Source organism: Arvicanthis niloticus, chromosome 1, assembly GCF_011762505.2.
Source record: "Arvicanthis niloticus isolate mArvNil1 chromosome 1, mArvNil1.pat.X, whole genome shotgun sequence".
In the NCBI taxonomy this organism is placed as follows: domain Eukaryota; kingdom Metazoa; phylum Chordata; class Mammalia; order Rodentia; family Muridae; genus Arvicanthis; species Arvicanthis niloticus.
The window spans coordinates 111,334,781-111,346,550 of NC_047658.1; the positions used below are offsets into that span (position 1 = coordinate 111,334,781).

The window sequence follows — 11,770 nt, forward strand, 5'->3', positions numbered from 1 at the left end:
GCGGGAGGGTTGGATCTGCGAGAGCTTGCTAAAGAAGAGATCCAAGACTCAAACAGGAGGCTACGGAGGCAGAGCTCTGCGTGCCTTGTAGTTTCTAGTGACTGTCCCACGCGCATCCCTCTGAAAGCCCAGCGCTCGAAGACCTCAATAATTAATAGTAAAATTAAAATAGCCTAGTCAATAACCACCAAGATACTGTGCATTGAACACTTGCTTCCCAGGCGGCGGTCTCAGAGGGGGGCTCCTCCTCTGCCAGATCTGGCTGGCCTGGGCGGGGTCACTGGGCTGGGGCTGAATGGGTGTGTGCGGGGGGCGGAGACTTGATGCAATTAGGAGGAGAAATGCTCTGAAGCCGGGGTCAGCTACCCGCGGACCCGGGGGACGAAACGTATATAAGGCCGTGTGCCCGGAGTCGCCCCGCCGTCGGAGCAGTAGCGCTGCGCGCACCGCGCCGCCAGCGCTCGGTTGCTTTGTAGGGCTGTACTTGCCCCGCGTCCGCAACTCGAGTCCCCACCGCATCGCAGTCTCCGCGCCACCTTTGTAGCCGCCTTCACCACCCCGAGGTGCCATGGCGAGAAAGTTGAACGGGCGTGCGGTGGCCCGAGCCCTGGTCCTGGCCACTCTGTGGCTGGCCGTGTCTGGGCGTCCCCTGGTCCAGCAATCCCAGTCTGTGTCGGATGAAGATCCACTCTTTCTCTACGGCTGGGGCAAGATTACCCGCCTGCAGTACCTGTACTCCGCTGGTCCTTACGTCTCCAACTGCTTCCTACATATCCGGAGCGACGGCTCTGTGGACTGCCAGGAGGATCAGAACGAACGAAGTAAGTATTCGCTGGCGGGTCCCCTCAGGTTCCTTAAGACCCAGGAGCACGTGGGTGTGTCACCGTGGCCTTAATATCCTCCCACCCCTGACTTCCAGGCTGGAGCTGGGGAAGGGCGAGGCAGTGTGGCCCGGCCGTACCCACGTGTTGCTGGATACCCGCAACTTCTTCCTTCTCTTGCTCGCAGATTTGTTGGAGTTCCGCGCGGTCGCTCTGAAGACGATTGCCATCAAGGACGTCAGTAGCGTGCGGTACCTGTGCATGAGCGCAGATGGCAAGATATACGGGCTGGTGAGTGTTCCTCCACCCGGCGGGATGCTTGGGGCTGAGCTGGGTCAGTATTTGTTGTTCCCCCGCCCCCCTCCCGCTCAGGTCCAAAAGGAACTTTGAGGACAAGGAACCAATGATAGCGGGGCTAATGTTACTCTTGCCCGCCCTGCGTAAAGTGATGGCCCCAGGTTGTAGCGGGGGAACAGGGAGGCCAGCGGAGCCGTCTAATCCTTCCAAAGGCTGGGCTGGCTGCTAAGTCCCCTTCAGCTTTCGGCCCCTTTGATATTGAACAGGAAAAGCTATCTCTGCCCTTTTCATCTCCAGGCTTTGCTTCATCTCCAGGCTTTGTGTGTGGTCCTCAATTTCCTCTTCCCTCAAGTTAAAAAAAAAAAAGTGTCTTTTCAATCAATTTCTATGTCTTAGGTACACGGTGTGATATAAAAAGTAGATACTTTAGAAAGTCTTCAAGAGTCTCACCTGCTTGGGACCTGGGGGAATTGGGATGAGGCACGCTGGCCAGCTGCACATAACCCCTGAAATCCCGAGGCTTGGTGTGACATAGGCTAGTGTAGGAACAGAGACTGGGAGGTCAAAGAAGCCTTCAGCCCTATCTCTGACAGTACCAGAGGAGGCTGGGTGAGGTCCCTTGGCCAAGGCCTCCCATCTAGTCCTGGGCTCCTGGGAGAAGCTGGGACTCGGGGTAGAAGGTCCCCCTGTGGGGAAGGATGGCTACCGGACTCAACCTTTTCGTTGTTTTGTTTCTTTAAGAGTTTCAAAATTGTTTGCGGCTCTGAGGTCGATTTATCTACGTGAAAAGACCACAAAGAAAGGAAAGAGGTCTGCAGAGAAAGGAAGGGGCTGCAAAGGGGCCTGTTTACCTAGAGGGGGTCCCATGCCAGTCTGAAAGCTGACATCCCAAGCCCGAGCAAATCTCCTGCCACAGTGTTTTTCTGAAGTCTATTTGTGAGGAAAGTGCTGGGGAGAGGGTCCAAACCCCATTCTGCACTAATGTAAATAGTATAGGAAGGCCCATGGGAGCTTTGCCCCCCAATTCCAGTGCTGCCCTGAATCCGGTGGGCATAATTCATCACGAACCCTCCTTTTGAAAATACAAGCCCCACAACCCATTGTTCCTATATGAAAAAAAAGGGGGGTGACCAGTTGTCCATATGAATTCTCCAAGAGAAATACATCCTGTGTTTATCTACAGTTCACTTTTTTCAGGGAACATGGCCTCTGTTGCCTGGTGGCTCTGTCGCAGTGCCATCAGCCAGGGCAGGAGCAATGGGTTCTTGGAATTAGCCTGTTATCAGAGCCTTATCTGCCAACAGCCTTCCACCTGCAGTTCAGTGACCTCGGCATTCTTAGGCAGACACAGCTTGTGTTTATTGAGCCATGTAGGCTCTCCAAGGGGATGTGGCACCAGTCTGGGAGACTGCCTGCCACTGGTACCTCAAGCTTGGGGACTAGAAATATTCTGGTCCTGGGGATCGGGATCAAGGACAGCTTCCTACAACACTCATTTCCGGCCACCCACAGGTTGTGGGCTTGGTCCCAGGCATGGGGGGAGGAGCTGTGGATTAACCGGCGGATCCCAGCCAGCTGCCTGTGAGGGGGCTTCTCTTACAATGGTTGGAGACTCAACCATCTCAGCATTAGAAAAGCTTCCCGGCCTGCAGGTCAAGACAGGAAAGGTCACTTTATCCTGGCCCCTGGCAAGGCTGCAGTTACTATCCAGAAAATGTAATCTAACTGGGAGCAGTGTTTTTAGAAAGCTGATAAATCATGATCAAAATTTAATGTCACTTGTTAAAAGCCAGGAAGACTTAGACACTGCCAGCTTCTGCATGGATATTGGTCAGCCTAAGGTTGGGGTGGATAATTGGTACAAACTAGGCATGTTGGCACTTACCAACCTTCTGGAAGCGGAGGCAGGATTATTGCTGAGACCTGAAGGCCACAAAATGAGACCCTGTCTCAAAAAAACACGACTAGTCGGGGACGTGAGCCCAGCTAGTGGAGTGGTTTGCCTAGCACTCTCAAAGCCCTGGGCTCAACTGAGCACTGCATAAACCCAGCTCAGTGGGGCTCACTTGTCATTCCAGCACTTGGGAGGTAGAGGCTGCAGGATCAGGAGTTCAAAGTCAGCATGGTCCAGGAGGTACCTTTAATCCTTGCACTCCGGTGACAGATCTTTGAGTTCTAGGCCATCCAGTAGTGCTACATACGGTAAGAACCTGTCTCAAGAGAAAGTTGCTGGATACTTCTGGTATGAGCTAACAGACAATCTCATGTAGCCCAGGTTAGCCTTCAATTCTGGATTTCTTGCCTCCACCTCTTGAGTCTTGGGATGGTAGGTGAGCACACCCATGCCTGAATTTCTGTGTGCTTAAAGGCAGTTGATAGGAGAGCTTACTGCTGGTTGCCATTGGGATGGGACACTGGTGCTTGCTTATGTGCACAGACAGCCTCTTGTCTCTTTCTCTAAAGATTCGATACTCAGAGGAAGACTGTACCTTCAGGGAGGAAATGGACTGTTTGGGCTACAACCAGTACAGATCTATGAAACACCACCTCCAGATCATCTTCATCAAGGCTAAGCCCAGAGAACAGCTCCAGGACCAGAAACCCTCAAATTTTATCCCCGTGTTCCACCAGTCCTTCCTTGAAACCGGAGACCAGCTGAAGTCTAAAATGTTCTCTCTGCCCCTGGAGAGCGAAAGCATGGACCCGTTCAGGATGGTGGAGGATGTAGACCACCTGGTGAAGAGTCCCAGCTTCCAGAAATGATAGGGTTCCGACAGGATGGAGACAACCCCCAAGAGCCCGTGAACGTCCCCTTAGGAAGCTGTACATATTCTAAGTCTCACGTGGACCCTGTCGTGTTAGTGGCTAGACTTGATCATGAACCTAAGTTGACAACCTGCCTGGTTGCCATCTGAGCCCCACTGACTTTGGAGGCTGCTGACATGTGCCTGGATTATGCCAGTTCTGTTTGAATATCTCCACTAATGGGGCACTCACTCCTGTGAAACATTCTTAGCTTTGAGCCAAATCTGTGACTTGGTCAGTTTTAGTAAGGCAGCCAGAAGATATGAAGTCAAATGACAAAATTCATGTATAGAAAGTGGGCTCTGAAGTATATGTTCACTCTACAGACCTCATGGGGTCTTAACGTGTCCTCCAGGTGTCTCCTGGCCAGAACTAATGGGGTCACAAACTTGGAACAAAGGACAGACCAGAAAACCTTGGGAGCCTTGCAGGTTGGTTTTAGGATTAAGAATTCCAGCTGAACACGTAGCTTCCCACCCCCACCCTCACCCCCACCCCCACTTATAACTGTCAGATGGAAGTGGCCTCAGCTAGGCTCAGGAGTGGACTCCTCAGCTGAGTGCATAGCCAAGCTGCCACTTGTGCCCCAGGAGCTTATCTTGGTCCTGTGACTCCAGATTTCCAGGGCCTGGATCTGTTCCTCAGACCCTTGCCAGAGTTCACTGGGCTCTCCAACCCTAGAGCAGGTAGCTTATGGGCCATCTAGCTGTGCTCCTGGCTCTTAGTCCTGGTCACCAAACATTGTGAACCAACGTGTCTCCTGTCTCTGCTGCCTGTGTCAACCTGTACCCCTCATTTACAAAGAAGCAACAAGATTAGGAAGCCCCAAATTCTGCAGTGGCAGCAGGGGCGCTGTGGAGTCCTTTCCCCGGCACTTATGTGGCAGCGTGATATTTATAATTTATTGTGTGTGCGTCTTCTATTTTCTTACTTTATTTATGCCCCAGATCATATTTATGTACATGACTTGTTTTCTACATTAAAATGGAGTTGGTTTGTATCAAAAGTTATTTGCTCTGTTCTAAGTGGGGTGCAGAGGAGACGGCACATGAGGGTTCCACATGACTGGGGGCCTGATGCCTTTGTTGACAATGGGTGGCTCCCATTCTGGCTGTTTGGACCCCTAATATCCACAGATGAGGCCAGGAGGATACAATAGCTTAAGTCAGAAAGCCCCACCCACTATCCAGTTTGGACACACTAGCTGATGGGTGTGAGGGTGCAGAAGGGCTTATTGAAAATATACACTCCTCCCACTGGGCAGTGGTGGCACACACCTTTAATCCCAGCACTTGGGAGACAGAGGCAGGCGAATGTCTGAGTTCGAGGCCAGCCTGGTCTACAGAGTGAGTTCCAGGACAGCCAGGGTTATAGAGAAACCCTGCCTTGAGAAAACCAAAAGAAAAAGAAAAAAAATATATATATACACTCCTCCCCTTGTCTGGGTCTTTATTGTACAGCTCTGGCTGTCCTGAAATTCTAAGTAGGACAGAGTTGGCTTCTAACTCTTGAGATCCATCTCCTTAGTACTTTGACTCCTTAGTACTGTGATTATCAGCATGCACCTCCAGGCCTGGTGTCACGTAAAGACAGCTTCTATGTCCAGCATCAAGTGCAGAGGGAACCTGGCTTCATGCATGTGTTCTGATGCCTGTCCAGGCTGCCTCATCGGGAAAATCAAAGCTTGCTTAAACTTGTTGGCAAATTCCTCTGCCATCTATCAACCAGGACTTTACCATGGGGCTAGCTAGCTATCCACTGCCCCCACCCCCACCCCCAGGCTGGGAAAACAAGTGTGACTGACACTGGTGCTGTAGTCAAATGGAACAAGGAAGCAGAGCAGGGTAATGGGGACGGGTCGATGTGGCCATGTGCCATCAGCTGGTGGGTTCAAGAACAATGATTGTCCAGTCTTCTGATTGCTGGAGGAGGGGTAGGAGCAGAGTGGCTCTGAGGGGGCAACTGAGGGTCTTTGCCAACCTTGGCTCCTAGTTACTTCGAGAGGAATAGAGGTGAGTGTCTTCCCCATAGGAAACAAAGAGCTCAGACTGTTAGCCTTTTATCTCTTTTGGATTAGGAATTGACTCTGGAAAAAGCTTCCAAGGACCAGAAAGGAGAAAGGAGGTGGGGGTGGGGAAGGGCTGAATGGCCCAGGGAATTGGAGCCAGAGATGAAAATGGGCCTGGCCTGTGACACTGCTGAGGTAGGTATTTTGTCCTGGTCCCCATTTCCTGCCAGACAGCTTCTGACATCCTGGGAGTCTCAGAGGAGATGTGTCTTTTGGTATGCTAATGGTCTTGCTGAGCTGGAATCCCTCACCCTGGATGAGCACCACCCACCTCGACTTCAGGGAGGCCTGAAGAACTGATGTTGGCCTGGTCTAAATTGCCAGAGCTAGTGATCTGACCCACCATACCTAGTCCACAAGTTTCCATTAGCTCCTGTCTCAGAAAAGCTTCTGGAAGCCTCTGAACTTACAGCTCAGGTGGCACTCAGGAGGTCTGGGAAACACAGAGCCTTCTCTACACCCCCCCCTCCCCCCCACTCCTGCATCTGCCCTTCTGTGTCCTTTACAGCCTGAGCCCGGGTCTAATCCCCGCCCTTGGGAGGCAGGTTCCAGCAGATCTCTGAGTTTGAGACCAGCCTGGTCTACATAGTGAGTTCCAGAACAGCCAGAGATATATAGTGAGACCCTGTCTCTAAAACAAACAAACAAACAAACAAACAAACCCGAGTCTGCTGGTTAATACATCAAATTAGTGGAAACCCAGGAAGAGGGGTTTTAGATGGGCACTGGAACTTATAGTCAGCTGGACTAAAGCCTAGGAGGAATAATGAGTTGGCAGTGGGAAGTCCCACCAGCAGGGTCTATTGCTGCTGCCCCAGGCAGCCGTGGCAGAACCCAAGTGCAGAAGGATGCCCCTGATAGTTACTTGGTAGAGGTAAGAGACCGTGGAAGGTATCTATCTGCACTGTAAACAGACAGTAGGGAAAACTGAGGGTATAAGTTTTCTCACTCCTGGACTCCCTTCCCCCACAGTGAAGGCCATGTTGATGGGGGCGGGGCTCTGCTAGGGTGTAAGTAATCGTATCACCTGCTGTGTCTTGGTGCTATTTTGTTTTGCTTTTTGAGACAGGATTTCTGTGTGCAGCCTGCCCTGGCTGTCCTGGAACTTGCTCTGTAGACCAGGCTGGCATCAAAATCAGAAATCTGCCTGCCTCTGTCTCTCAAGTGCTGGGGTTAAAGATGTGTGCCCCGACTCCCCGGCAGCTTGATTTTTTTAATGGCCATTTCTTCACAGAGGTTTTCCACATCTCCATTTGTTTTAAGGGATGTCATTATTGCTGGTCAAAGATTCCTGCTTGTGATTTTGTGTTTATTGTTTTTCTGAGACAGGGTCTTCTGCCTCAGTCTCCTGGAATGACCTCTGTGTGCCAGCAAGTAATTTTGTATTCTTTCCTCTCTCCCTCCTTCCCAGTGTCCCCCACACTTCATGCTTGCTCTCTGCCCCAACCCTCCCACAGTGCTCCCACTGAAGACAGTGTGAACCACAGGACAGGATCTGCAGATAGTGATAATGGGCTGTGTTTGGTGTCCAGCTTCATAAAACAGCAGTAAAAAAAAAAAAAAAAAAGTTAAAAAAACTTTTTTTGAGGGAGTGGGATGAAAATTGACATATGGTCTCACTCTGTAACCCAAGGTAACCTGGAACTTGCTGTGTAGCCAAGGACTGATTGAAATCCTCCTGCCTCATTCTCCCAAGCTGGGATTATCTGAGACATCATGTCTGGAGTTAGACTTTTTTTTTTTTTTTTCCCAAAAAACCCAGTTTATTTACTTTTATGCATATGGGTGTTTTGCCTGCAGCAGACCACATGTACACCATGCCGTGGAGGCCAGAAGACGGCATCAGATCCCCTAGAGTTGTAGATGGTTGAGAACCATTCTGCCGGCACTGGGAATTGAACTTGAGTCTCCTGCAAGAGCAGCAAGTGCTCTTAACCACTGAATCGTGTCTTCCTGGAGTTAAACGTTTTAAGTTGATGCTAGTGGTGAGACCTAGGGCCTTGGACAATGACTGGAGTTCTTTTCAGACAGGGTCTGCCTCAGGCTGGCCTCCAACTCTCTAATGGTGGTGGCTAGAAGTGTCTCTGTCCAGCTTCAGGAAATGTGCTCTGTAGAGAACTGTATGGGCACTGTATGATGTTGTCAGTTTGGTGAGGAGGTAATGTTTTATGTCTAAAAAGAAAAAGCCCAAATCTCAGGGCTGCAGAGAGGGCTCATCAAGAGCGCTGGTTGCCCTTGCAGCATAGTCAAGTTCTCAAGTTCCATTCCTGGTACCCACACAGCAGTTCTAGGGGACCTGAGACCTCTGGACCCCTTGAACACCTGAACACATGTGCAGGCACACACACATACATGTACTTAATAAAACACAAATCCAATAAGTAAATAATTTTGTGGTGGTGTTGTAGAATCAACCCCCACACCAGGACCTCAAACATGATAGGCAAGAGCTTGGCCACTGAGGTACAGTGTCCACCTAACAGAGCCAAATCTGTATCTGTCAGCTATACACAGGTAAGTATTTCAGGCTATGGGCAAGAGCAGAGAGAATTCTCATCTCAGTCAAAGGTCTGAGGGGTAGAGGACTCAGACTCCTCATGTACAACCCTGTCTATGAAGAACTGAAAAAGAAACCCAGACACAGTGGTGTGGGTTGTTCTTGTTTGGAGACAGGGTTTCACTATGCAGCTCTGGCTGTCCTGGCACTCACTTGTGTAGACCAGGCTGGCCTTGAATTCACAGAGATCCTCTTGTCTCTGCCTCCTGATGCTGGGATTATGGACATGTGCCACCACATGTGGTGATGTGTAGGTTTTTGATGCTATAGTATGGGCTGGAGATGGGACTCAGAGTGTCACAAGCCTATACGTGCTCATCACTGAGCTGTGAGTTCCAGCTCCTGCCCCAGGCTTGCACTCCTCACACCTGCCTCCTGGAAGATATTGTAATGGCTGAGTGCCCTGCATCTGCTGCCCACCGCTGGTTTCTTGTATGACACCATGTAGAGCAGAACTGTGAGACTTGTAGTTGATCCAGGAAGCATGAATGGCTGGGGAACAAACCTCACCTTCTCCGTGGAGTCACAGAGGTTCAAGGCTAGCCTCTCATGATGGCTGCCCAGCCACGTGGTTCCAGTCCCAGAGTGTGTCGCAAGCAGGAAAGAATGGGTACAAACACGTGTGTCATATATGCCACCCAGACCATTGCCAAAAGAAGGCATAACATTGCAGAGTGGTCAGGGATGGGGCTCAGAGGTAGACCATCAGAGCATCTTGTAAAAAAGAGAGAAAGGGAGGGAGGGGAGAGACAGAGAGGCAGAGAGAAGCAGAGAAAGGAAGTAGTTGCCTTTGGGGATAAGAGAGGTGGAAGAACTCTTTTCCATAACCATCTCCCCCCCCCAAAAGGAGCTGGGGAGGGGGATGTTGCAAGAAAAGGAGTAAACTGGAAGTCATCATATTAATGAAATAAGACAGACTCTGGCCAGCAAGAGGGCTCATTGAGTAAAGGGGCTTGCTACCAAACCAGATGACTGAGTTCTATCCTTGAAGTTGACCTCTGACTTCCATATATGTGTACGTACACAAAATAAATAAATAAACTTTAAAAACAAAACCAGACTCAGAAAAGCAACCATTGTGTGTTTTCTCTCATACACAAAATCCAGATTTAAATCCGTGTGTGTGGAGGGTGGAGAGACTGCTCAGCAGTTAAGATCACTGGTTGCTCTGGTAGAAGACCCAGTTTGGTTCCCAGCACTCACCTGGTGACTCATAACTGTAATTCCGATTCTAGGGGATCTTATAACCTCTTGGCCTCCTCAGGCACTGCATGCATGTGGTGCACATACAAACATGCAGGCAAAACATTCATCCATCCGCACAATTACATTTCTTTAAATAAGAAAAAAAAGCTTATGTATTTATAGTCATGTATATGTTGGTGTGTCTAGACAGGAGGTCAGGAGAGGAGAGGAAGAGATCTTAAAGGAGCAGAAGACCTGAAGGAAAAAAAGAGAGGGCTGGGGAGATGGCTGGTGCCATTTTTAGGGGTTAAAGCACTTGTTAAAGTCATGAAGACTGGATCTCAGTACCTCTGTAACTGGGGGTGTGGCACCCGCCTGTAACTCCAACCTCTGAAGATGGAGATAGGGGCTCCCCAGAGGCGGCCATGCATGTAAGTGAGCTCTGGGTTTAAATGAGACACTGCCTCAAAGAATTAAGTGGAAGACTATCGGAGGTTCCTGACACCAGCCTCGGGGCTACACACACACACACACACACACACACACACACACGTATAAAAAGGCCTACAATGCCAGCACTCAAGAGGTAGAGGTAGGTAGAGATAAGTTTGAAGTTAGCCCGTTCTGATCTATATAGAGACTGTCAATAAAACAAAACAAACAAACAAACAAACATCTAGCGTGGTGGCACTTGCCTTTAATTCCAGTACCAGGGATGCAGATGCAGAAGCAGGAGGATGACTGTGACTTCAAGGCCTGTTTGGTCTACTCAGTGAGTTCCAGGATAGTTAGGGCTACATAATGAAACCCTGACTCAGAAAACAAAAACAAACAAACAGAAAAATTAAAGCGGTAACTAAGATGACGCAGGGTTTTCTGGGTAGGTCTTCAGGGGCCAGGCCTGCCCACCTTGACCTCAGCGGCTGATACTGCCACCTGACCTGCCCCTTCATTAGATTTTGTTCTGGCAGACCTAACAGATATTAATGAGCATTAATAAGCATCCGACCTCTCATTTACCCGGTTCAGGAAGGTGGGGGCTCAGAGCGGCCGGCCAAGGGGTTTGTGTGCCTCCTGTGGTCCGGTGTCACAGCTGGAGGCCAGGTGAGGAAGTGGGCAGCGCAGCCTGCAGGGGTCAGCATGGGCCAGTCTGGACATCTTCTTGGGGATGCTGATATACTCTGAGCTGAGGGGACCCCAGCGTGTTTGTTGACTGAGTGTCCAGATGTGGCAGCTCAGGAATCTCAGGGTGTGTCCTGAGTGACACCGGCCAAATCCCTCCCTAGTTCTAAGAGTAAAGCCCGACTCCCCCAGGACTCTTATAGTCGTGGCTAGGGGCAGAAAAAAGGAAACGAGGTAGGAAGATTTATGGGGGAAATTGCTATCGGCGGCGGCGCACAGCGTCCGAAGCGCAAGCGCGCCTCCTGGTGGTCTTGCACGGAACTCGCCGCATAAGGCAGAAGTGCAGAATCTGCCTGTGGGTCCAGAAATGTCTCAGCCCGAACAGGCGTGGGCTCAGGACCTGCAAGCTACGAGGTAACACGATGCGGATCTAATGGGTGTATGACACGCTGGGCCCCTAGCGCAGTTTGATCTGCGGGTGACGACCGCTTCTACTCTCCCATAACTGCAGATAATGCCCAGGGAACCAGAGAACTATGTGACCAGAGGCCACAAGCGGATAAAGAGTGTTCAGTCCCTTCCAAAACCCCAAAGTGCTATGCATCAAGAGTTTGCTGGTGGCTCACCTCTCACCACGGCACTCAGGAGACTGACTTGGGACCATTAAGAGTTCAAGGCCAGCCTTGGCTACATCTTGAGTGAGGCTAGCCTAGGCTACATAAAACCCTGTTTCAAAAGGCAAGCAAAAAAGGGTCTCGGAGGAGACAGCACAGCGAAGTTAAGACATTAGCCTCCAACCTGGATGACCTGAGTTGGATCCTCACATGGTGGAGTGTGTAAACACACTCCTGTAAGTTTTCCCCTGACCTCCACATACATGGCATGGAGTGACCCTCGACCCCCATAAACGAACTT

The 11,770-nt window shown here is 50.4% G+C and overlaps 1 protein-coding gene across 1 annotated transcript; it reads left to right on the forward strand.

Annotated features, from left to right (window-relative positions):
• Nucleotides 1-383: 383 nt before the first annotated feature.
• On the forward strand, nt 384-4,905 carry Fgf19 (fibroblast growth factor 19). The gene is made up of 3 exons (XM_034486416.2): nt 384-821; nt 1,009-1,112; nt 3,582-4,905. The coding sequence occupies exons 1-3, from the start codon at nt 569-571 to the stop codon at nt 3,879-3,881; spliced, it is 657 nt and encodes a 218-aa protein (XP_034342307.1). The 5' UTR covers nt 384-568; the 3' UTR covers nt 3,882-4,905.
• The last annotated feature ends 6,865 nt before the right edge of the window (nt 4,906-11,770 follow it).